This window comes from Odocoileus virginianus, chromosome 7 (assembly GCF_023699985.2).
Source record: "Odocoileus virginianus isolate 20LAN1187 ecotype Illinois chromosome 7, Ovbor_1.2, whole genome shotgun sequence".
Classification (NCBI taxonomy): Eukaryota; Metazoa; Chordata; class Mammalia; order Artiodactyla; family Cervidae; genus Odocoileus; species Odocoileus virginianus.
The window spans coordinates 26,330,784-26,357,904 of NC_069680.1; the positions used below are offsets into that span (position 1 = coordinate 26,330,784).

Genomic DNA, 27,121 nt, shown 5'->3' on the forward strand with positions numbered 1-27,121 from the left:
TACTATTTTTAACTATTATTTTAACCAAAGTAATTTTGTCCAACTTATCCACACTTATTGCTTGGAAGGGATCTTCTTAGCAAATATGTTTAGTATACAGAGGAGATAGAGAACTGTGATCTCTGAAGGAGGGGACAGGCAGCATATTTTTTGGGTCTCACTGACGCTTAATCATCTATACATGATCTGACACAGATTTAGGACTTTCAGAGGATGTTTAATGATCAGAAAAGTCTGTGCACTTGTGCCCTTGCCACCTCAGGACTTGAATTCTTAACTAGCTCATGTGTGCCTTTGGCTTGGTACGTAATTGATAGTGGTAGGCATGTCTGCTGAGGTCTTGCTACAGGAGTGGATCCCATCCTCTAGAATATCTCCTGTTTTTCCTGAAATTGCTCAAAAGCTCCGCTCCTTTCTCTGTTCAGGTCACTCAACTTGGTCTCCTCTCTGGATTTTTCTAGACATAGGACTGGTCCCCATTCCATACCATTAGAATCTCTGAGCCAGTTCTTGACAGCTTGGCTCTACTGTGCTCACTCACTCATGTCTATTTGCAACACTGTGGACTGTACCCCGCCAGGCTCCTCTGTTGGTGGGGTTTTCCAGGCAAGAGTACTGGAGCAGGTTGCCATTTCCTACTCGATGGGATCTTCCTAACCCAAGGATGGAACCGAAGTCCCAGGCGTCTCCTGCATTGGCAGGTGGATTCTTCACCACTAGTGCCACCTGGGAAGCTCTGATTGAAAACTGAGTGTAGGAAATGATATGACACAATCAGTGTTCCACAAATCAGTATTCCGGAAACTAGACCTAAAGAAGACATACAGTAGGTGCCAAATGGGGATAGAAGTGTTGTGGTTGCTTGGAGTGTATATACTTGAAATGATTTGAAAAACTTTATGAGAGAGATGAGATTTGAACTGAGCTTTAAAGGATGGGTGGGACTTGCCAGAATTGAGTGTTACATCTGTTGTGCTTGTTTTTCTCAGGTGATGTCTTCATGTGTATATTGTGGAGGGTGGTAGTACATGAGTGGGTCTGAGGTGTGTGCTGTGTTTGTGTGTTGGGAAAGAGCTGAGAGTTTGTACTGTTACAGAAGAGTTTCAGAAAGAGGGCCTTGTTATTAGGATTATTTTGGTAATGGTGAGCTGGATGGATTTAGAAAGGGAAGGCGCTTAGGAGGCTATTAGAGTAGTTCTGACCTGAACTGAAAAAGGGTTGATGGCCTCTGAAATAGAAAGAAAACTGATTGTACAGAAACCACTAGAAAGAATCTATGGGGTTGAAGGCAGAATTGAAGATGAGTCTGCTGTGCTGGGTCCAGTAGTATCAGTGGCATCCTTAATGGAAACTGGAGAGAGAAGTCAGATTAGGGTTTGTTGCAGGTGGACGATAAGAGGTTTAATGTGGAATGCAGCAAGCTGTTGGAGTCCTGAAATGAGGTGAGATTTGTGGACAGAGAGTCCGCCGTATCGTGAAGCTTTAGGATCTTGCTCAAGACCAGTTTTTTTCTGTTGACTGTTATGAGGAAGACAGTGATGTAGAAAGATGCTGAGGAGAAAAGAGGAAATGGCTCTGTGGAATTTGGAGCTCAGGAGTTAAGGATAGTACTTTTTAAAAATATAAATATTGCCATTCAGAATTACCTTGTGCTAATATTTTAATAGAACCTGAAAATTCATCATGCTTGGAGTATCCTTCTAGTTTTAGCTTTCATCGTTATTCCCCTAAAATGCTTTCTGAGCATTTGTAAATCTCCACAGGTTAATGTTAATTAATACTTACATTAAAAATTAATACTTGCATTACTGAATATAGGCTCACTAATAAAGCTAATATAAAACTTATATCTTGGACCTTCCTTTGGATAACTGCTTGTCATTTGACACTAACTGGCAGTTAAGTTTCCGTCAGCTTGTTTCTCAAGGATTTGTGTTTGGTGAGGACCATTTCACTTCTCTAGTTCTTCAGAGGGTTTTAGTAGGTGGTTGGGGGAATTTGTAGTGTATTTACAATTTTGAGTAATTGACCTTAAAATATGTATGTTTCTTCTGTAGTGTTTAGTAATGCTTCACAAGTATGGTCTAATTCGCTGCTAAGCATGACAGTATGAAAAATGTTTAGTTAGGAGCCCCTCCCTTTTGCTAGCCACTGACTCATGCATCATACTATTCACAGTTTTATTAGTGTTTGAACTTGGAAGTATATCAAAAGCAGTTGTGAATTTGATACTCGAAAATGGTTAATATACTTGGAGACATTATTCAGTCTGCAGTTAGGGTTTGATGTATAGATTCGAGGACTCTTTGGTCCACAAGATGGGAACTGCTGGTATTGCATTTCAATCAAGGAATATTTAAGAGTATTAGTTGTGGCTCATGCCCCTTGAAGGGGCACTTATTATATAGATTTTATTGTTACTTTGTGTACCAGTTAGCTGAAGTATGACTCACTGGATAGAATTTGGAAAGCTGTGTTTTATGAAAAAATAGGCTTGTACATTAAATTTACTTGGGTATTTGAATATATGATTACTTGAAAGATATTTAATAATGGTTTTATTTCAGTGTGCAGTATTAAATCTTAGAGCTCGTTGCTGTTAAAAATAATTTCATGTTCTTTTTGGGATGTTTTGACTTTGGTAGAACAAGTGTACTCAGTATTAATTTCGTCTCAGTAATGCAAAATCACGTAGTTGAACTGATGTTATTTTTACTCTTCCATTCCATTTACTGTTACCACAGGAACAAATGATGCTCTCAGATAATTCTCTCCAGGATTTTAACTTTATAAAAAAGTTTTGTAGTATTAAATTCACAACTGCTTTTAATTATATACTTCCAAGTTCAAACACTAATAAAACTATGAGTATTATGATGCTTGGGTCAGTGGTTAGCGAAAAGGAGGGGCTCATAAGTAAACATTTTTTATACTCTCATGTTTAATAGTGAACTAAACCGTACTTGTGAAGCATTACTAAACACTACAGAAGAAATATATCTGTTTTGAGGTCAGTTACTCGAAATTGTAAATACACTACAAATTCCCCTGTAGTTAAAACTGAATTTTAACTTTCAGTTATGAAAAAACTATCTTACAACGTCTCAGTAGAGTGTATACTATATGTATCATTGTCTAATATAATGCACTTACCTCAGAATTCTTAAGCTTGGTTTTGATATTGCTTAGTTAACGTGAATTTTGGGGACGGGTGGGCTATGTACCGGGCTTCCTTGACGGCTCACACGGTAAAGAATCTGCCTGCAGTTCGGGAGACCTGGGTTCAATCTCGGGGTTGAGAAGATCCCCTGTAGGAGGGCATGGCAACCCACTCCAGTATTCTTGCCTGGAGAATCCCATGGACAGAGGAGCCTGGGGGGCTACAGTCTATGAGGTCACCAAGAGTTGGACACGACTGAATGACTAAGCACATAGCGCACACAGGCTGTTCACCAGGCTTACGTGACAATTTTTTATTTTTTAATGGCAGGGTCTTTTGTTTGTATTTTGTGAGACATGGACATTTAAGTTATGCTGGAACAGTGTTAATTCCATGAAGATTAGCTAAGGTAACGTAAGGCCATAAACTGTTTAGTTGAGACTATATCAAAGTAATACTTAACAAAGCAGGCGTGAATTTTTGAAGTGAATGTTTTAAATGAAATATTGAGATTATGTATCCTTGGATATGTACATTATGCCATTTGTTCTTGTCATGTTAAGTTTCTGTTTGCTCATTTTAGTTTCCAGTAACATGAGCAAGTAATTTATTTGTATTTCATTCCTGAGAAACCAAAGGAAGAAACTGCCTAATGAATATGAAAGTTGCCATTAAATCTCGATTGTCCATTTTATAGATGCTTTTATGATTTTAGCCTTTGCCCTTCAACGCATTTTTGGATTGCTGTCAGATTGTGTATAATCAATAGGTGCAAACTAAATTTAAAAATCTAAGTGCTGCTGCTAAGTCTCTTTAGTCGTGTCTGACTCTGTGCGACCCCACAGACGGCAACCCACCAGGCTCCGCCGTCCCTGGGATTCTCCAGGCAAGAACACTGGAGTGGGTTGCCATTGCCTTCTCAGAAAAATCTAAGTAGATAAATATAAATTACCTGGGTTTGAGAAAAACAAAGTTGCTGAACGAGAAAAGGATTTAAAAGTTAAATATAAGCTCTCTCTCTATATATATATATATATTTGCTTTGTTCTGTTAACTTGGTTTATACCATCTTTCCCTCTTCAATAATAATAAGTAATACAGGTAGGAAATGACTTATTAGTACTGCCAACTTAAATTGTAAGTCACTCAGTTGTGTCCGACTCTTTGCGACCCCATGGGCCCCAGTGCATGGAATTCTCCAGGCCAGAATACTGGAGTGGGTAGCCTTTCCTTTCTCCAGGGGATCTTCCCGGCCCAGGAATCAAACCAGGGTCTCCTGCGTTGCAGGCAGATTCTTTACCAACTGAGCTATGAGGGAAGCCCTACTACCAACTTAAGATGAATGATAATAGTGCATACACACATATGTTTAAGGTTTTAGGGGAAAAATATCTTTCCTGTACCTAATTTGACTGACCAACGCAATCAGCTGACCTTTGGCTGTATTAAAATTGTAAAGATCGGAGTCCATTATTAAAATAAATGAGTAGGATTAGAATAGAGAATTTATAAAAATAAAGCCTTTTTAAAACAATAAATGCTTTTGGATAAAGTAGCAGGCTTCAAGTGAAATTCAGTTTTGGTCTCCTTTACAGGAATAGGTATTCACAATTCTGCAGAACCACCTACCACATTTTGCAGTATCTCCTGAGGAAGTCAGAATCTGAGCCATCATGACGACTGAGTCTTGTCTTTGTTTTGATTTGTAAACTGTGCTTTCATTTTGATCATGTACAAGGTGGAGGTTATAGCATGGAAACTAAAATCTTAGTAAGTGTGATTTTTATTTTAGCTATTAAATAATAGGCTCTCTTATAGTGAAATTGTTCTCTTAACAAAGTTTACGCTATTTAAAGGAGTGAGGACTTGGCAAGCAGGGACGTAATAATACACTTGTAAAGTGAAAGATTTTGCTTTCCAGGTTCAAAAGGAAAAATCCTTGAGAAAGAGAAGGAAAAGCTTCTGTTACTTTTCCTAGATTTCTTTCATTTTTCTGGTTTCACATAGGTAGCAGGATGATACAAATTTAGTTGAGAAAGGGATTTAAGAAAAGGGAAAGGCTGGCTTTCGTGGCCAATGTCTAAATTCAAGCCATTAAAAAAATCATTACATTTGCTGTGCAAGTTGCTTCATTTAAAAATTGGTTGTCATTAAATAATAAAAAAGTCTTCATAGTATTGTAGTGTTAGTAAGTCCAGTGTAGACTCCTAGGAGTCTTTTAAATAGTTAATGTAATTGAGTGCATTTTAAATATTGAATATTTTGAGTATAAATATTCAAAATTCTATTGGAATGATTATGCTAGTGGTTATCTCAGGGATGCTTTGTCGATTGGTTGTCTCGAGAGTAGGTAATGTGCAGTTTTTATTTTTTGCACTCTAGACAGAGCAAGATTTTGAGGATAATAGGTATCAAGGAACATTATTTTGTTTCACATAGTTATTTTGTTAATTGTAAGCATTACTCCTCAACAGCTTTTCTACCTGTGCTTATTAAGAGCAGTGGGTAATTAGCATATTTAGGCTGCTTTTCTCCCTTAGGAAGAACAATAGAGTTGAATGTTTGATCTTCTGAATTCTTTAGTGAATCAAACATTGTGGTCCTATGCCTCAGTAGCATAGTAGTCTGTTGCTCATAATTTGAGAATGTTATGTGTTTAAGATACATGGTTTGTGTTCTATCCCTTACCTTTGAATCTTTTAACTACTGGTTATTTTTCTAAATTGATGGTGATGACCTGGCTGAGATGAAACGTTTCTGTGAGAGGCTTCCTGCTTTAACCTCCTTCCCTCTTAGAACAAACTTCCCTTTGCCTGTCTCTCTTGCATTCCAAAGTACATTTCCATTAAATCCCCAGGTCTAAGATTTTTCTTTAGGAACTATCTCCAATGTCTCTCTGGAAGTTAAAAAAAAAAAAAAAAAATTTCAGTATGCAGTGTTACATGCATATCTTGAGAAATTGATGTTTTATAAGTTGAAGGTTATTTTTATATTTTGGGCATGTTTTCAGGGGTGGAATTATGTAGGTATTGTTTTAATAACCATGTCCTAATTATTTATAGCTTCCTGCCTGACATAACTCACTTCAAGAAGTGCACAATGTCAGAACGTGGAATTAAGTGGGCTTGTGAATACTGTACGTATGAAAACTGGCCATCTGCAATCAAGTGTACTATGTGTCGTGCCCAGAGACCTAGTGGAACAATTATTACAGAAGATCCATTTAAAAGTGGTTCAAGTGATGTTGGTAGAGATTGGGATCCTTCCAGCACTGAAGGAGGAAGTAGTCCTTTGATCTGTCCAGACTCTAGCGCAAGACCAAGGGTTAAATCTTCATATAGCATGGAAAATGCCAATAAATGGTCATGCCACATGTGCACATATTTGAACTGGCCAAGAGCAATCAGATGCACTCAGTGCTTATCCCAGCGTAGGACCAGGAGTCCCACAGAATCTCCTCAATCCTCAGGATCTGGCTCAAGACCAGTTGCTTTTTCTGTTGATCCTTGTGAGGAATACAATGATAGAAATAAACTGAACACAAGGACCCAGCATTGGACTTGTTCTATTTGCACATATGAAAACTGGGCCAAGGCTAAAAAATGTGTTGTTTGTGATCATCCCAGACCTAATAATATTGAAGCAATCGAGTTGGCAGAGACTGAAGAGGCTTCTTCAATAATTAATGAGCAAGACAGAGCTCGATGGAGAGGAAGCTGTAGCAGTGGCAACAGCCAGAGAAGGTCGCCGCCGACCGTGAAACGGGACTCGGAGGTGAAAGTGGACTTCCAGAGGATTGAGCTGGCTGGTGCTGTCGGCAGCCAGGAGGGACTCGAAGTGGACTTCAAAAAGCTAAAGCAAATTAAAAACAGGATGAAAAAGACTGACTGGCTGTTCCTCAATGCTTGTGTGGGTAAGTTTCTGCGTTTTTTGAATGGGTTGGGAAAAGATATAAGGAAGGTCAACATTATTTAGCATTTAGTTCATTCAGCATGATAGCTACACTCACAGTATGCATGCATAAGAACCTCTGAATTTGTGATCTTGTCGTAACAGTGTCCTTTATTGCCTCCCATTTCATTGTGCATGTGTCTTTCCATCTTTAGAGTGAATAAATGTCAAGTTATAGCAGAGTTTTTTACACATCTGTAGTAAAATATATACCTGCAGTTTAAAACTGCTACTCTGCTTATTGTAATAAGATGTGACTGAGGAGCGCCAGCTGCAGCTTTGGAGTGTCTGTAAACAGTGTGAGCGTCTTGTGATGGTAGAAGCTTCAGTCAGATGTTAAAAATATCACAAAAATGTGTGACTCCAAGAAGTTGAACAGACATAATACTGACCTTGAAAATGCTGATGTTAATTTTTTGTGATGTCTTATAGTGAATATTTGCAAACTTGGTGAAATTGATTGCATGTGGCCAGCTGACTCCGTAGTTGAAATTATGATTTGTGTGTTTTGTGTTTTAGTACTTTCCTAAGGAAATGCTGGATATTAGTCTCAGTTACTGACTCAGAGCTGTTAAGGGACAGAGACATGTTGTGAGAGTAGGATTTTCTCCAGTTACTGATCTTGTGAGTTAATTATTTATGATGTAATTCACAAAAGCAGTTATTTCACTCCTCTGTATGCCCCCCACCGCTTTTGAGTAGATTAGCTATTTGAATTATATAAATTTAAATTATTTGGATTGGGTGCTTACTTTGACATTCAGTTTTGTAAAGAAAATTCTGAGTGACTATTAAAGTTAAATCTTGTGTGGAATAATAGCTATGCCTTAAACATGGCTTAGGGATGTGTCTGTGGGGGGTGTGTGTGGTGTGTGTGTGTATTTCCCAGTACCAGTTAATTTTGTTTATCCTCCTGAATATGGAATACATAACTTATGAACCTGCAAGTCCAAAGAGTAGATTTCAAGAAATCTGTTTTTTTGTTTTAGCTTTGTCCTGGCTCCCCAAGAACGTCCCAGCAGATGAGCCCTTCTGAACACCAGACACAGCCAGCATTTAGTAACTGTTAGCTCCAGTTTTCTCCTGTCCTGAGCACGAGGAATGAAAGCACACTGAGCTGTCTTCAGCCATCTGTGCTGTCCCATTCCAGCCCATTCTTTTTCTCTCCCCAAATTGAGGTACCACATATGGTGTGAATGTTTTTTCTTTTTTTTTTTTTGAAACCCAGAGCTATAGAAGGGTTTTATTTATTATTGAATATTTAAAAATTGAGGTCAAATTCACATAACATAAAACTCATCATTTTGAAAGTGAACAATTTGGTGGTATTTAGCACATCCACAGTGTTGTGAACCCATACCATCACCTACATCTAGTCCTGAAACATTTTCATCATCCTGGAAGAAACCCATTACTCATTTAAGCAGTTGTTCCACACCTCCAAGTCCCTGAGAATCAGCAGTCTGCTTTCTGTTTCAGTGACTATTATTGTGAGTATTCCATACAAATGGAATCTTACGTGATCTTTTGTATCTGTGTATGATTGTCCTTTAATTACCCATCTTCCTTTTGGAACACTGTTAAGATTATTTTTGCAGGCAATAGTGTAATATGTTGGAGAAGGCAATGGCAGCCCACTCCAGTGCTCTTGCCTGGAGAATCCCATGGACAGAGGAGCCTGGTAGGCTGCAGTCCCTGTGGTTGCAAAGAGTTGGACATGACTGAGCGACTTCACGCTCACTTTTCACTTTCCTGCATTGGAGAAGGAAATGGCAACCCACTCCATTGTTCTTGCCTGGAGAATCCCAAGGACGGGGGAGCCTGGTAGGCTGCCGTCTATGGGATTGCACAGAGTCGGACACGACTGAAGCGACTTAGCAGCAGCAGCAGCAGCAGTGTAATATGTTAATATTAACTGTAAGGTGGTGTTATAGTACCTGTACATTTATAGAAGGTAAGAAACTAGATTGCAGTGATTTTTTTTTAACTTCTTTGAGGTCACTGTTTCTTCAAGTTAGTGGATCTAATGATAAGAACTGCTTTGAAATATTTTTTCCCCTTGACATGCATAAGTTAGACCAGTTAGTCAGTATATCTCTGTCTTTATGGCTGTTATTTCTTGCATTTCTGACTACTGCGTCTTCTTGATGTTTGTCTTTCTTTCCATATATTGAGTTTTTTTGGATAACCATCTTTTTGCTTCTTTGAATTCTTAGCAATTCTTAGAAAACTGAGCAAAGCCAAGTCCCCATTCCTACATACTACAGAGTTTCTGGGTTCTTAGGGCTAGGAATTGATTGGTACTTGGTACTGTGGATTCTCTTTCCTACCAGCAAGTATATTTGAGTTTTCATTGTATAATATGGTTCTAAACAGTTGTATGAAAGATTTTGGTCCTGTCTTTGTTGGATAGTCATATCCTGATTTGTAAATATCATTGAAATATGTTTAAAAAAAAAACTTTTAGTTGTTTACATTGTGTTAGGTTAGCAGAAGCCCACATGTATTGAAAATTAATCTTCTCCCTTTCTGTCTGCCTTCTGCTTTCCAGATTTCATTAGATATGGTAGATTATGGCTTACTGATGTAGACATTTAATAAAGCCATCTTAGTACTCGCTTTGGCAGCATATATACTAAAAATAAGTCATCTCCAAAGTATGTACACTAAGTATAAAGTGTATACTATGCATAAAATTTATACTAAGTATAAAATGTGAGGCTTTCCATTTTAAATTGAAATAAAAAATCTCAACCTCAGGCCAGCATTTTAAAATGGGAATGAAGATTCAGTATTGAGAAGGCTAAAGCTGAGTTTCCACAGTATTAAGAAAGTATCTTTTATGTGACTATTGGGTATAAGTTTCACCTCAGTCATATTATCTTGTGTGGTGAGGGGACGTGGGGGACAGCAGTGCCAAAGCCAGAAGAAAAGAAATCTGGGAGTGGGTGCTGAAATGGTAGAGGCAGAGATGTGGTTTAAATGTGCGCTTGTCTCTGGAATGTCTGCAGTTTAGTGCCAGGTTATTTTCTGGCAGCTCTGTCAGTTCTAATCATGGTCTGCCTTTCCCACTGGATAGATGATGATGTCCCTAGAATTAAGGCAGCACCACCTAACACATTATTTTAGTGTTGCTCTTCTACCGAATCAGCTGCCCTTCAGAAGAACAACAAGGGACCCCCAAGTTGATCCCTTGAAAAGACACAGGGTCATATAAGAACCTCAGGTTGAATCTGTACAATAACTTCTTGTATGCCTGAACCTTGGACTCTTATCCAGCTGCTGCGTCTGCAGCATTTTCCCTTGAATATGTAATATTTCAAACTCAGTGAGGCTAAAACTGAGCCAGGATCTCAAATCTGTTCTGTCACTCTCCCATGTTGGTTGATGACTTTGGACCCAGCAAGTTGATTATATTTGCTGTGTCCAAAGCTTTGGTCATCCTCGGTTTTCTCCTTTTTCTCTTATACTTCGTTCTCACTGGCTCTGTCTTCAAAATATATCCAGAATCTGGCCACCTGTCATTACCCTGGTCCAAGCCGTGATCCTCTTTGTTTGTATCCTTTACAAATTGTTCTCTGAAGAGGCGTTACTCCACTCAGAACCCTCCAGTGATTCCCTGTGAGCCCAGAGTAAAATCCAGTTTCATAGGCCTCTCTTCTCTCTCATCCCACACCTACTTCCCCCATTTTTAGACACATTTTCTTTCTCCCTCCCTCTCTCACTCCAGCAACTCTTGCAACCTTTCTTATCTGCAAATAAACCTCAACCCTTTGCAGCATCTGTTTCCTCTTCCTGGATTACTGTCTCTAGATTGCAGGATTAGTGAATGTGCCTCCTGCAGGTATTTTCTCACATGTCGTCTTCTCTGGGAGGCCTCCCTGACTGCTGCGTCTGAAATTTCAGTCCTGTTATATATCCTTTTCCCCCAACTTTCATTTTCTTCACAACACTTGTTAACCTCTAGTATACTTATTAGAAATCACCTCTTTTGTCTCTTTCTTAAAACTTAAAACTTTTTTAGCAAATTTATTTTTAATTGGAGGATAATTGCTTTACAATCTTCTGTTGGTCTCTACTGTACAACAGTGTGAATCAGCTATAAGTATACAAGAACTTAAGCTTTATGACAACCAGGGATTTTGTCTGTTTTGTTCCCAGCTGTTTCCCAGTACCTTAAACAGTGCCTGATACATAGCAGACATTGACATTTTTGTTAATCAGTGAATAAACTTTCGTGGAAACTGGGATCTGGACAAGTAGACCTTTCAGAGACAAACCTTTTTGCTTCTCTCCTAAATTTCTCCATTCTTTTCTTTCTCCCCACCTTTTTGTACTTTTCACCTTTTCACCTACTCTTGACCAACTTGGTTTCTTGTCAGGTTAAGACAGAGCAAGTAAGTTCCATGAATCTTATTTGAAGATGTCTCAGTTTATCACTGGGTGGTCTATGGATATGGAAAGTCTGAAGTCAGATTTCTTTACATTTAATTTCTCCATCTTCCTGATGAATATTTGATAGCTTGATGAATATATAAGGGAAAAAATTATTGTATGTGTTTTCTATACCTTGAGTCCTAAATCAAAGTTTTTTTCTTGAAAAGTTTTTATTCAGTTGCCATTGTACATGTTGCTTCCTGTTTTGCATTTTGCCTTAAGCAGCTGCATATTTCTTACATTTAACTTGTCTAGTGACCCTGCTAATGAAGATGGAAAGGATTTGATATTGGAGGACAGTGAGAAGGAGTGCTGTTGAAGGCGTGGGAGGAAGAGAATTGTGCTTGGCAATGGCATTAAAGAGAATATAAGCATTAGTAACATCTCTGTTGCCCCAGGCTTTGGTGTGACCTGCAGTATGTACTGGTGTGCCCCTGTTGAGAGTCAGACTTATGAGCTAACCCAGAATCTCATTATCATGCAGTATGTTGAAATGGAGTCACAAGGATTGTAATCTTATTACTGAGCAAAATTCTGATGTGTCCATAGGAGATATATTAGATTTAATTTTTTCTTACATAGTGTAAACATTTTGTTGTATTTGATGGAATGTTTTTCCCATTCTCATAACTTCTGTTGAAAAGTAATATTCGTGGCAGTTACATTCTGTATTTATGCCGATTATATTTTGGCCCCCTTACTGTATACAGTGTTACATGCATCTGTCCACTCCAGAGTGTCAGATGTTAACTGTAGATTGTAGAAATGTCTAAAACTTGTGTGTTGTTAAACATGTCAGAAAGTATTGCTTTCATTAACACTTTTTTCATTTTAACAATAATTAGTGTATAGGCCTTTTGCATTTTAAAATGGTCTTTTCAATTTATTTTGGTACTGGTATTAAAAATCATGTGTATGATGGTTTTTCTCAAGGAAGTGAATTACTAAGGTTTTATTGGTGGTGTTTTCTTCCTCTTATGTAAAGTGTTTCAATTCCAACGTGTGTCTGTATTGGGGAGCTTCCTCATGTCTCAACAGGTAATTCTCAAAACACCAGCAGGGTGCCTGAGAGTTCAACTGAATTCTGATACTGTCTACCCTGTAGGGTTTGCAGATTGAATCAAATCCTGTAGGTGAAGGAGTCAGTCCCAGAAGACCTCCCTCCATTTCAGATGCCAGGAGTCAGCCCCAAGCCCAGGTTGTTAATCTGTACTTCTGACTTGCTATAAATCAGAGGTTCCCATGACACTCCCACCCTCACGCACCTTGGTTTTGATAAATTTGTTAGAATACCTCACATAGCTCAGAGAAGCAGTTTATTTACTGGGTCACTGGTTTATTATAAAAGGATATGATAAAGGATACAGATGAACATCTAGATGGAAGAGATGTGTAGAGAGTAAAGTTTGGGGAAGGGGCATGGAGCTTCCATGATGCTCTTTCCAAGTATGCCACTCTCCTCAAATGTCTGTGTGGTCACCAGTCTGGAGGCTCTTGAAACCCTGTCCTTTTGGGGTTTTATGGAGGCCTTATTACATAGACATGGTTAGTTAAATCATTGGTCACTGGGAGTCTCCTGCTTCTCTCCTCTCTCCCCTCTCTGGAGGTCAGGGTGGTATAGTCGGTGGAGCTGAACGTCACAACCCTCTGATCACATGGCTAGTTCCCCTGGCAGCCAGCCCCCACCTTGGGGTGGGATCCAAAAGTCACCTACCCTGATGTGTTTTCAGGAGCTGAGGAAAAGAGACCAAGTGTTATTTCATTGCTTTTATCACTCAAGAAGTTTAAGGGTTTGGGGAAGCTGTGAGCCAGGAACAGTGGATGAAGGTCCAATATATATATTTATATATATATCAGTTCAGTTCAGTTACTTAGTCATGCCAGCACTCTGCGACCCCATGGACTGCAGCACGCCAGTCTTTGCTGTCCTTCACCAACTCCTGGAGCTTACTCAAACTTGAGTCCATCGAGTTGGTGATGTCATCCCACCATCTCATCCTATGTTATCCCCTTCTTCTTCCGCCTTCAATCTTTCCCAACATCAGGGTCTTTTCCAAGGAGTCAGTTCTTCGCATCAGGTCCCAAAGTATTGGAGCTTCAGCATCAGTCCTTCCAATGACTATCCAAGACTGATTTCCTTTAGGTTTGACTGGTTGGATCTCCTTGCAGTCCAAGGGACTCTAAAGAGTCTTCTCTAACACCACAGTTCAAAAGCATCAATTCTTTGGCACTCAGCTTTCTTTGTGGTCCAACTCTCACATCCATACATGACTACTGTGAAAAACCGTAGCTTTGACTAGATGGACCTTTGTTGGCAAAATAATGTCTCTGCTTTTTAATATGCTGTCTAAGTTTGTCATAGTTTTTCTTCCAAGGAGCAAGTGTCTTTTCATATTTCATGGCTGCAGTCACCATCTGCCATGATTTTGGAGCCCCCAAAATAAAGTCATTATTTCCATTGTTTCTCCATCTGTTTGCCATGAAGTGCTGGGACCGGATGCCATGATCTTAGTTTTTTGAATGTTGAGTTTTAAGCCAAGTTTTTCACTCTCCTCTTTCACTTGCATCAAGAGGCTCTTTAGTTCTCTTTCACTTGCATCAAGAGGCTCTTTAGTTCTTCGCTTTCTGCCCTAAAGGTGGTGTCATCTGCATATCTGAGGTTATTGATACTTCTCCTGGCAATCTTGATTCCAGCTTGTGCTTCATCCAGCCCAGCATTTTCCACGATGTACTCTGCAAGTAAGTTAAATAAGCAGGGCAACAATAGACAGCTTTGACATACTCCTTTCCCAATTTGGAGCCAGTCCATTGTTCCATGTCTGGTTCTAACTGTTGCTTCTTGACCTGCATACAGTTTGCTCAGGAGGCAGGTCAGGTGGTCTGGTATTCCCATATTTTGAAGTATTTTTCACTTTGTTGTGATCTACACAGTCAAATCTATGGCGTAGTCAATAAAACAGATGTTTTTCTGGAACTCTTCTTCCTTTTTCCATGATCCAGTGGATGTTGGCAGTTTGATCTCTGATTCCTCTGCCTTTTCTAAATCCAACTTGAACATCTGGAAGTTCACAGTTCACATATTGTTGAATCCTGGCTTGGAGAATTTTGAGCATTACTTTGCTAGCATGTGAGATGAGTGCAGTTGTGTGGTAGTTTGAACATTCTTTGACATTGCCTTTGGGATTGGAATGAAAACTGACCTTTTCCAGTCCTGTGGCTACTGTTGAGTTTTCCAAACTTGCTGGCATATTGAGTGCAGTACTTTCACAGCATCATCTTTTAGCATTTGAAATAGCTCAACTGGAATTTCATCACCTCCACTATCTTTGTTTGTAGTGATGCTTCCTAAGGCCCACTTGACTTCGCATTCTAGGATGTCTGGCTCTAGGTGAGTGATCACACCATTGTGATTGTCTGGGTCATGAAGATCTTTTTTGTACAGTTCTTCTGTGATTCTTGCCACCTCTTCTTAATATCTTCTGCTTCTGTTAGGTCCCTACCATCTCTGTCCTTTATTGTGCCCATCTTTGCATGAAATGTTCCCTTGGTATCTCTAATTTTCTTGAAGAGATCTTTAGTCTTTCCTGTTCTGTTGTTTTCCTCTATTTCTTTGCATTGATCAGTTAGGAAGGCTTTCTTATCGCTTTTGCTATTCTCTGGAACTCGGCATTCAGATGGGTCCATCTTTCCCTTTATTCTTTGCCTTTAAGCTTCTTTTCTTTTCTCAGCTGTTTGTGAGGCCTCCTCAGACAGCCATTTTGCCTTTTTGCGTTCCTTCTTGGGGATGGTCTTGCTCCCGGCCTCCTGTGCAGCGTCGCGAGCCTCTGTCCGTAGTCCTGCAGGCACTCTGGCTGTCAGAGCTAATCCCTTGGATCTGTTTGTCACTCCACTGTATCATCGTAAGGGATTTGAGTTAGGTCATGCCTAGTGATTTAGTGGTTCTCCCTAATTCCTTCAATTTAAGTCTGAATTTTGCATATATATATGTATGTATATGGTCATCTGAATGATTATTTTTTCCCTATAAATCACAGTGTTGCATACAGAAATACCTGTTGCTATGTGTAATTTTCTATAATGACTTTTTCAATTCTTAATTTTGAGATACAGTGTCTGGTCATATGGAAGGAGTGTTTTGTAATAAGCCAAACAAAATTAACTTCAATGGAAGAAAAAGTCATGTATTAGTTTTTGAGAGATGGTAGTGTTGTGTACTTGAATGATAGTAAGGTGATTTATACTAAGAAAATTACAACAGCAAAACAAAACAGAGAAGGAAATTCTTGACATAGCAGACAACAGTGATTTTACCCGTTTATTCAGACACCTTAGTGACTGACTTTTTAACTTTAGAGGTAATTCAGGGCGTATAAGTTATTGTAAACAAGAAAAATAGAAACTTATGTTTTCTAGTTCAGTAAGTACTCCTTTAGCCTTAAAAATTATTAATTTACTCTACCGAGGTATTTTACTGGTGAATTGTCTGAAAACACAGAACATTAGGTATCTTGGAAAAATACAATATTAATGATGAGTTAGTGTCCAAATTTGTATTTTTTACTTGCCTGATACTTGACTTACTTGTAGGCACTTATCCCCAGCCCTTTGGGTTTTCTCTGATGTACATGACTGATTTAAAAAGTTTGGCAGGCAGAACAATATCCTCCAGCCCTCCAAAAGGCCTAAATCCTAGTCCTCAGGATCTGTGAATATGCTGCTTTACTTGGCAAAAGATGTAATTCAAGGGCCTTGAGATGGAGAGATTATCCCAGATGATCCTGACGAGCCCAGTGTAATATGGGTCCTTAACCAGTGAAGGAGAGAGATGGGAGAATGAGATGAGGTTGTGCAGTAGCAAAGATTTTAAGTGGTGCAGGGCTCTTGGCTAAGGAATGCTGGCAGCCTCTAGAAAATGGAAAAGGCACAGCTACCCCAGATTCTCCCTGTGAGGTGCACCTTGATTTTAGCCCAGTGAGACCCTTGTGGTACTTCTGACCTCTTCTAAACTTTAAGATAAAAACTTTGTATTAAGTCACTAGTGAAATTCCCTCAGTTATGTCTGACTCTTTGTGACCGCATGGATAGTCCATGGAATCCTCCAGGCTAGAATACTGGAGTTGGGTAGCCTTTCCCTTCTCCAGGGGATCTTCTCAAACCCAGGGATGGAATCCAGGTCTCCTCCATTGCATGCAGATTCTTTACCAGCTGAGCTAAGTCACTAGATTTATAGCAGTTTGTTAGAAGCAGCAATAGGAAATTAACACAAAGGACATTTAAAATGGTTTTCCATTGGTACGCCACTTCTATAGACACCGGGCACAAAGTTCAGAGTCCGTTGGAAGGGTGACCATGTGTGTAGCCTCATGTTCACAGCTTGGCATGAGTCCAGCTCTGTCTGTTTCCTCCTTCAGCACAAAGAAGCTTACTGACTGGCCAGATGTGATGTCGCTACGTTGTTATCCTTTTCTAGACAAAGGTAGCATATAGGTGTGTTCTTAAGGAAAAATTCACTTGTATGTATCTGTAACCTTAGGTTACATTTGTAGCATTAATGGCTACCGGGTGGGTGGCTGGGTGTGTGTGTGTTACATTTGTAGCATTAATGGCTACCAGGTGTGTGTGTGTGTGTGTGTGTGTGTGTGTGTGTGTGGCTACCAGGTGTGTGTGTGTGTGTGTGTGTGGCTACCAGGTGTGTGTGGGGGGGCTACCAGGTGTGTGTGTGTGTGTGGCCTGTGTGTGTGTGTGGGGCTACCAGGTGTGTGTGTGGCCTGTGTGTGTGTGTGGGGCTACCAGGTGTGTGTGTGGCCTCTGTGTGTGTGTGTGGGGGGGCTACCAGGTGTGTGTGTGTGTGTGGCCTGTGTGTGTGTGTGGGGTGTGTGTGGCCTGTGTGTGTGTGTGGGGCTACCAGGTGTGTGTGTGTGGGGCTACCAGGTGTGTGTGTGTGTGTGTGGCCAGTGTGTGTGTGTGTGTGTGTGTTGGTGCAGATTTCCCAAGCCAGTCTGTGTGTGTGTGTGTGTGTGTGTGTGTGTGTGTGTGTGTGTTGGTGCAGATTTCCCAAGCCAGTCTCTGTGTGTGTGTGTGTGTGTGTGTGTGTGTGTGTTGGTGCAGATTTCCCAAGCCAGTCTGTGTGTGTGTGTGTGTGTGTGTGTGTGTGTGTGTGTGTGTTGGTGCAGATTTCCCAAGCCAGTCTGTTCCATGTCCGGTTCTAACTGTTGCTTCTTGACCGGTTCTAACTGTTGCTTCTTGACCTGCATACAGTTTGCTCAGGAAGCAGGTCAGGTGGTCTGGTACTCCCATCTCTTGAAGAATTTGCCACAGTTTATTGTGATCCACACAATCATAGGCTTTGGCATAGTCAGTAAAGCAGAAGTAGATGTTTTTCTGGAACTCTTGCTTTTTTCTGTGATCCAGCAGATATTAGCAATTTGATCTCTGGCTCCTGTGCCATTTCTAAATCCAGCTTGAATATCTGGAAGTTCTCGGTTCATGTACTGTTGAAGCCTGGCTTGGAGAATTTTGAGCATTACTTTGCTAGCATGCGGAATGAGTACAATTGTGCGGTAGTTTGAGCATTCTTTGGCATTGCCTTTCTTTGGGAATGAAATGGACCTTGGAATGAATACTGACCTTTTCCAGTCCTGTGGCCACTGTTGAGTTTTCCATATTTGCTGGCCTATTGGGTGCAGCACTTTCACAGCATTATTTTTTAGGATTTGAAATAGCTCAACTGGAATTCCATCACCTCCACTAGCTTCGTACGTAGTGATGCTTTCTAAGGTCTACTTGACTTCTCACTTTAGGATGTCTGGCTCTAGGTGAGTGATCACACCATTGTGGCTGTCTGGGTCATTAAGATCTTTCTGTATAGTTCTTCTATGTATTCTTGCCACCTCTTAATATCTTCTGCTTCTGTTAGGTCCATACCATCTCTGTCCTTTATTGAGCCCATTTTTGCATGAAATGTTCCCTTTGTATCTCTTATTTTCTTGAAGAGATCTCTGGTCTTTCCCATTGTATTGTTTTCCTCTATTTCTTTGCATTGTTCACTGAGAAAGTCTTTCTTATCTCTTTGCTATTCTTTGGAACTCTGCATTCAGATGAGTATATCTTTTCTTTTGTCCTTTGCATTTAGCTTCTCTTCTTTGCTCAGCTATTTATAAGGCCTCCTCAGACAGCCATTTTGCTTTTTTGCATTTCTTTTTCTTGTGGATGTTTACCTGGAAATAGCCTCAGATCCCACAGTTTAAGGGCTCAGTCCCACCAGATTGTCTCTCTTCTTTCCTACCCCCTTCAGATGCCAGTACTAATCCAGGTTGTCACCTGTATTTCTGACTGTAGACTATAAATCCTAGGTTTTGACAGTCATCTCCTTGAGTTCAATTTGTCGGAATGGCTTACAGAAGTCGGGGGAAAATAGTTTACTTACTAGATTGCTGGTTTATTATAAAAAATATATGATTCAGGAATAGCCAGGTGGAGGAGATGCATATGGCATGGAATAGGAAGGGATTCTCACAGCACCTCCACAGGTTCACCAGCTTAGAAACCCAGCACCAGGAATTTTTATGGAGGCACGATGGATTAAATCATTGGACACTGGTGATGGTTTCAACCTTCAGCCCATTCTCTGCCACCACCACCACCACCACCACCACCACCACCCCACCCCCCCCCCCCCCCCCCCCCCCCCCCCCCGCCCCTAGGAGGTGGTAGTGGGGTGGGGCTGAACATTCCAACCTTCCAGGCACTGGGTTGGTTCCCATGGCAACCAGCCTCCATCCTTAGGGGCTTTCCTAAAAGTCACCTTATTAACATAAGCTCAGAGGTGTTGGAAAGGGCTTGCTATATGAGTAACAAAAGACTCCTATTTATTTCATCTTTATCATTCTGGAACTATTTAGGAACTGAGAACAAAACTAAGTACTATAACAAAAGATGCCCTATGGCTCTTAATAGGAAATTACAAGAGTTTTAGGAGTTACATGCCAGGAATAGTAGATGAAGCCCATATACTTCTTATTCACAGTGTGGTGGTGTTCCCCCCACCCCCTGATTTGTTTGAAAGAAATGCTGTTACTGGGACTTTTGAATGGTGTTTGATGCCAATGAGTATTAATGTTTTCAGTCTTCTTTTTCGAGTCAGCTAAATAAGTATGCCTAAGTGAAGTTTATTGCCGTTTCCTAAGGTAATCTTATCACTTGGTAGTATTTCTCAGCATTCCATAGCTAGGGCACATTATTTGAGCTTGATTTTTAGTATGGTATTTCACTAGTATTTGTTCTGTTTGCTTTGCTGTGTTTGCTTATGCCTGATAAACTGCAGCTGTTTCCATCTTTATAATTTTTCCTGCCCTGTGGAATTGCTTAGTTTTAAGCTATGGTTATTCTTTAACTGCTGGACCATTTTATTTGCTTGTGAGGTTGCTTTTATTTTGATACCAAGCTGTCCTCCTGAAAGATACTCTTATTTAGTATCTCTTTTTCCTTAATACATTGCTTTATGTATGAATGAATATGGAGCCTGCAAAAAAGGTCTTCTTAGTCTTTGACATTCAAAACCATCACACTTTTTAAAAACATTAAAAAAATGATGAGTTGCAATATTCTATTAAAAACTTTTAATAGAATCCAGAATATATGCAAACTCCTGCAGCAGATCTTTGGCACTACATCCTTAAAAGGAAAGCAGGCTGCTTCGATGCTGGCACTGCCTTGTATGTCCTTGGTTAACTCTCTGTGATACTCTTAGTGTGAGATGTGTGTGTATCTATAAGGATGGTGGTGTCTTTTCACTTCATACACATTTTTGGTAGTGGACGTCCTTCCTGTCCTAGGTAGTTGATATTACAGGTAATGGAATTCTTTTCGGCACTGTGAAAGTAGTATTATCTTCAGCTAGTTCTGTCTTATTTTTCTTAAAGTTTCAAAGGATTTCCTTTTGTGCTTTTGGAACTCTTGTTTTAAAATAACATTTTAGGTCATGGTTTTTAAGTGAATCTTGGTAATTCTCCAATGTAAGATTGTAGTTTGGAGGGAATACACACTCACTTTAAGTATTTCCCCTGGCCAGTTCAGTGTGGCTTTTCATAGTGCTTCCTGACACCTGGGATAAGAAAGAAGCTTCCAGGAATGAGTGTGTCAAGGCAGATGGACGACAATGGCAGAAATAGAGCCCTGGCAGGATTCTTCTGATTGCCTTTAGTCCCTGAGATGTAATTCTTGGCTTTTAGAAATGATTGATTACACAGGCCTGCCAGCTAATAATGTGCCTCCTAATGGTGAGAAAGGGAATATGTCTAATGATTCTTGGTTGTATGATACTGACATTCGAATACGCGTCATTGATTTAGCAAAGGCTTTCTTTCTTTAAAAACATTATATTAAATGAACACACTGAATTATGAAATCCAAAAGTAGCATTTAAATATTAAAGTATGAAAAGATATATTTAGACTCCAGGGAACTTTACTGTTTACCATAAAATGACTTTAACTGTAAACAGTTAATAAGCTATGCACACAGTTACAAAAATCAAGCAGTTATAGAAAGAATTTATAAAGAAAAGCAAATTTCCTTTTCTCCACCTTCAGTTCTTTGTGGAGATAACCACACTTTCCCCCATCAGCCTTTCATTCTGAGAGATTTCAAAATCAGTAGATAAGTTACAAATATATTGCATTGAACACCAAATGCTTTTGAAATAGGTTTTCCAGTTCTTAGTACTTTGCCACATTTTGAGCTGTCTGTCTGTCTTTCTTTTTTTTTTTTTTGTCTCCGTTTCTCTGTATGAATTTTTCCTGAGCGACTTGAGAGTGCTCCAGATGTCATGACATTTGCCCCTAAATATTTCAGCATTGTATGTTTTAAGAACACATTTCTGCTATATATTCACACAATATAATTAGCCAGAAATTTTAATATTTGAAGTCCATATTCAGCTTCACCATTAGTTTCACTGATAACTTTTGTTCCAACTCCATTCAGTCAAGGTTATTTAGTTGTTTTATCGCCTGTAATCTAAACAGTGCCTCAGGTGGTTTTTATTTTTGTTTTTTGTTTACTCATGTCATTACCATTTTCAGAGGCCAGACCATTTGTTTTACAGAATGAGCCTCAGTTTGATGTGATTAGGTGAAATATAAACATTTATCTTTTGAGAAGGAGGGAGGAACACTACATAGGTGAGTTTTGAAGCAAAACCTCTAATATGTCTGAATATTGTCCTTCTGTTATTCTTTTTTAAAAATTTTAATTGTGATGAAATATACATAATAAAATGTGCCGTCTTCACTGCCACTCTCCTGTCGCTGTGAATTTGACTACTCTGGGTGCCTCCTAGAGGTGGAGTCATATGCTGTTTGTCCATTTGTGACTGGCTTATTTCATTTAGTGTAATGTCTTCAAGATTTATCCAGGTTGTAACATGTGTCAGAATTTCCTTTTTTTTAAGTTGGAATAATTCCATTTTATTTATATGCCTCACTTTGTCTATTCATTTGTTGATGGACATAGCAGTATTTTCTTGTTTTATCAAACTTGACATTATATACTGACTTCCTTTATGAATTTAATTCATTTTTAAATAATAAAAGCAGAGCATCCTCATTGTAGAATATGTTAGAGGTAAGAGAAGCTATGAAGAAAATACAGTTTATGCTATCTCTGTATAGAGGAAATCTTTCGTGTGTGTGTATTTTGTGCATCTTGAGTATTTTCAATTTTTAATATTTTCATGTAAATGAAATAATGTACATTCTTTTGTTGAATTTTACACTTTGAAGTAATTAAAATATTTTCATCTTTAAAAAAATGAGTGTGTGCTATGACTTTGAGTTGCCGTACTTTGTTAACCTAGCTCTTATTACTGGTCTTTTATTTATTTGGAAATTTTTTTATTCTCATAATGTTTTGAGGAATAAAATTGTCAGCATTTCTGATGCTTTTCTTAGGTTCCCAGGAATGGGATAATAGGATCAAATGATGTAGATGTGTCAAAGGTATTTTATGCATATTAGTAAATTGCTTCCTGGAAGGACTGAACTGGTTATATTCTCATCACTGTAAGAGACTGCTTGTATAGCTGTACCTTTGCTGATGTTTGTTATTAAAAGAAGCAAGCTATCTCATGTAGTCATTTGTATTTTTTTCTGTGAATTGATTTGTCTTTTGTCTATTTTTCTTTGTGATTTTATTAAGTGTATGAACTCTTTGTGAATATAAATAATGTTTATACTACAGATATGATACCAGTTATATTTGTTGAACATTTTCTTTACCTTTTTTTGTGGGGAGAGTGACAACATTTTGTCTTTTCACCGTCTTTTTTTTTAAACTGAGGATTAAAATATTTCTTTCAAGTAATTTCCATTTTGATTTATTAAATTCTGCTTTGATTTGGGTGGTTCTGTCTTACATAAAATAGTTCTGCTTCATTTGTTTTGAGGCTCTTTATTTTTGTTTTTTATATCAGTATCACACTTCTGCTTAAACAATTATGGCTTTATTAGGTATCTTAAAATCTCAAAGGCAAATGTCCAACCTGTTCCACCCTCCCATTGCTTTTCAGAGTTGTCTTAATTTTCACCTTTTCTTTGTCCATTCATTTACACATTCAGATGATCATTGAGTGTGCTCCCAAGCACTCAGAAAGAAGTCAGGGCTCTCAGTAAGTTTGTGGTCTGGTCAGTGTAGTGTGATAATTTCAGGAGAGGAGATGAAGGAGGCCAGAGCAGCAAGTATGTACCCTGATCTCATTGGGAAGTTTGGAGAGGACTTGCAGGAAGCGATGGCATCTAAGCCAGAACCTTAGAAGAGGGAAAAGAGTGTTTCTGTCAGAGGGATTTGCTTTTGTCAACAACAACCCAGAGGCTAGAGAGCATGGCCCATCCATTTGGTTGAAGTCTGCAGGTTGGAGTGTAGAATGAGAGCTGTGAGAGAGATGGCTGCAGGGTAATGCTGGACCTTTCAAGGCCTTTTAATCTGGTTAAAGATTTTAGCTCTAAGTGTAAGGGCAGTGGTAAACATTTGGAAGGGGACTGCCTTCATCTGATGTGTGGTTGGGAAGCTCATTCCAGTCATTGTCTAGAGGCTAGATTGGGAGGGGGCAGCACTGGAGGCAGGCAGATCATTTAGAAGGAAATTATGGCAGTCCAGATAAGAAAGAGTGCAGCCTTGACATGAGGTTGAGACAGTGGTGGATGGAATAAGGGGGATATACTTGAGAGGGACTTGAAAAAGGTAGGATGGATAAAACTTCAAAGAATTGATATTGGAGTTGAGGCGAGAACTAAGAAAGATACTCGGGTTTTTGGCTTGGACACTTGGGTTGGCTATCAGTATCATTTTTCCGAGACATCGAAGACATGAAGTTCTGCTTTAGGCGTGCTGTAGTGAGGATGTCTAATGAGTTGTTGGACATACGGGCTTGAAACTTTGGGGGAAAATTTACCACTCAGTTTTGTGTGGATTTCTCTGTGGATTGTTGTGGGGCCCCGAGTGTTCACTGAAGCTATAGAACCTTCTCTTGCAGTAGCAAATTATAGCAACTTCCTTGTTTTGTGCTTCTTTTTGAGAACCTTATCAGGATGGAATGATACCTTTTCCAATTTGATCATTCTGTTCTGAATTCTGTCAATATTTTGGCTAGAAGAAGAGTTATGTGGACATAATCTGAAAAGTATAAAGTTATGCCATGAGAGGTTTTCTTTTTATCTGTCTGCCCCTTTTAAAATGCTTATTTACCCACTCATTTTCCCAGTTGTAAAAGAGAGTAGCCAGATTGTTCAGTTCCTCTTAGAAGGCTGATCTAAAATGGTATAACTTTAAACATCTAATGATCAGCTTTAAATTTGGCCAGGATAGTTTGGCAGTAGAGCAGATGAAATTTTTTCTTGAACTTTAATATCCCTTCAGTTGGCTTTTTGACAACATTTTAAGTAACCTTTCTGATTTGAACTCACATTCATCTTTAACCCATTAACGTTGGTTCTCATCTCTGATCGCCTTCCCAAAATAACTTTGGGACATGTTCCTTTCTACCCTTCCATTGTGCTTTTAGCAGTAGTTTCTTCCTGCATGGCAAGATCTTCTTTCTTATGTAGGTATCTGTCAATTCAGGTATTCTTTTTGGTGACTGTGGGGATTTTTATTTCCACAGCAGTTAACAATGATCAAAGATGTAAGGGGGTAAAAGCTCGAAAGTGTAAACTGCATTTATCATCACTTGTCTGATTAATAATAGAACATTTAAAGGAGTTCCTTAGATATTATTTTGACTTCCCTATCATTTGAATTTATTTTTCTAAAGAGGATGTTTCTGGGAGTTACCTGGTTAGTGGTTAGGATTCTTAGTCTTCACTGCTATGGCCCGGGTTCAATCCTTGATTGGGAAATGGAGCCCACAGGCCACACGACGCAGACAAAAATAAATAGGATCTTTTCATAACGAAGTAAGTTTATTGAATGAATTGAATAGAAACTCATCTTGATAAAGTATAGGTTCAATTAAGAATGTTTCCAATTTATGATTTTCACATCTTGGTTTTTTGAAAAGGTATTATTGTTTATTAGCATTCTAGGAATAGAAATGGTAGATTTTAACTTCTTGCCATTGGTTATTATGCATTGGTGAAAAATGCATCTAGAAGGTGATTTCTTTGGTCTGCTCAGACTGTTTTTGGGATTGCCATGAGCTTGCATGTACTTAAGATACACCTAAAAATATTGAGGTCATTTTATTTAAAAAACAGCTTCTATTTGAGTATTGAAAGCGATGGCTGTGTCTGTCTTAAGTTCATCTTTGAACTGTAGCCAAATGGTTAGGAGTCTGTGATGAACTGGGTGGTCAAGTTTCCTTTTTAGTATGTAAAGACAGTTAAGGGAATTAGACTCCGAGTAGAGGAAAACTGTCCAGACGTTGTAGCCACCAACATCTGCACCTTTCTACTGACCAGAGTAACCGGCATTCTGAACATTACCACTTAAAACTAACTTTTCTCTTTAAGGGCTCCTGAAATTGTGCCAGCTGACTCCAAGTCCACCCTGACCCCACAGCATAAAGCATGCTGTGATGTCACAGCTACCATAGAACTCCAGGGTAGTGTTGAGCTGGCCCATGTGGGCTCAGGTAAGTCCTGGCTTTTTTTTTACCATTTGGCATTCTTTTCAAAGTTAGTTACCATTATGATTTTATGTCAAAAGAAACAAGGCAAAACTTTGAAAACTGTGCCATATATGGGGGAAAAAATAAGTCTGTTTTCTAAATATCTATGAGCCAGCTCCATATTCTAACCAACGGAGTTCCATAGTAGCTGTGAAGTCCTCCGTGAGTTGTGACCTGTGACTTCAAAATATGTTAAATTCTTCTCCTGCCCCACCTTATGGAACAGTATGAGTTGTTTTTTTTTTTCTTTTTTTATTTCACTTTTTCCAAGGTCTCTATGTTTTTAAAAGTATTTTAACTTTATCAGTAACTGCACCACCACTTAGCTAGTTGTGTGTTTCAATCAATTTTGAATGCGTAATGGTATGGCCGATTAGTTTTATAAAGTTAATCTTCTCAGAGTGCCTTCAGCTGTCTTTTTAATTGGTTTTCATAACATGGGCTTCCCTGGTGGCTCAGAAGGTAAAGAATCTGCCTGCAGTGCAGGAGACCTGGGTTCAGTCCCTGGGTTGGAAAGATCTCCTGGAGGAGGAGTGATTATCCACTCCAGTACTCTTGCCTGGAGAATTTTATGGACAGAGGAGCCTGGTGGGCTACAGTCCATGACGTCACAGAGTCAGACACAACTGAGTGACTAATGCTTTCACTTTCACTTGGAGTAGGAGGGGACACAGCATGTAATATGTGTTCGTTAAATTTTCAGACCAACATATTACAGAGAAAGAAGCTTCCGTTAACTGTTGGAGTTAATGTGAGATGTCAGTAACCTAGAAAGCTTGTATATGTTACCTATTTCTCTGCTGCTGGAACTTTCCCATTTTTTCCTGGCCTTTGTTGCATTAAGTGAGGTTTTACCACTTAGATTTATTTACTGTATTTTCCTACCTACCACTTCTTTTACCTTTTTCCTGCTTTCCTTTTATTCCCTAATGTTAAAAGGTGGTAAAAATGTTATCTGAAGGCCTCAAAAGACATTTTCTTAGTTACTTTGCATATAATCTGATGCTTTTTTCTCCCTAAGAAAATATGTGGTAGCTAAAACTTAAATTATATCAGTATTGGCCAGATCCTTTAGACACCATGTTTACAGTGAAAACCCATCTGTGACGAAACTAGCTCCTCTTGAGCAGTGTGTAAGTGATATACAACAAACATTTGGACAGTTCATTGACATTCTCTTGAAATTTGATTTGTAGTAAATTTACTGATCTTTTGTAGCCCAGAATTTACCAGTAACTGAAACTGTGAACTCTTAATTATGGTTAATGAAAAGAATGGAATTATGTATTCCTAAAATATTAGACAGTGAAGTATTTTTCTTTTAAATATTATTTTGTCCCTGTAATTGAATTTGTGTTTTTTTGTGTTCTGAAAAGTTTGGAGATTTATTTTATGCTGTGAAGAATAGAGAA

General features: G+C 39.0%; 1 protein-coding gene across 1 annotated transcript in view; it reads left to right on the forward strand.

Annotated features, from left to right (window-relative positions):
* Positions 1-27,121, forward strand: part of ZRANB1 (zinc finger RANBP2-type containing 1) — a 72,644-nt gene that overhangs the window by 20,330 nt on the left and 25,193 nt on the right. Inside the window, exons 2-3 of the mRNA XM_070470394.1 lie at positions 4,756-4,930; positions 6,223-7,073. Coding sequence (XP_070326495.1) covers positions 4,890-4,930; positions 6,223-7,073 — 892 coding nt within the window. The 5' untranslated portion in view covers positions 4,756-4,889. The remainder of the gene's footprint in view (positions 1-4,755; positions 4,931-6,222; positions 7,074-27,121) is intronic.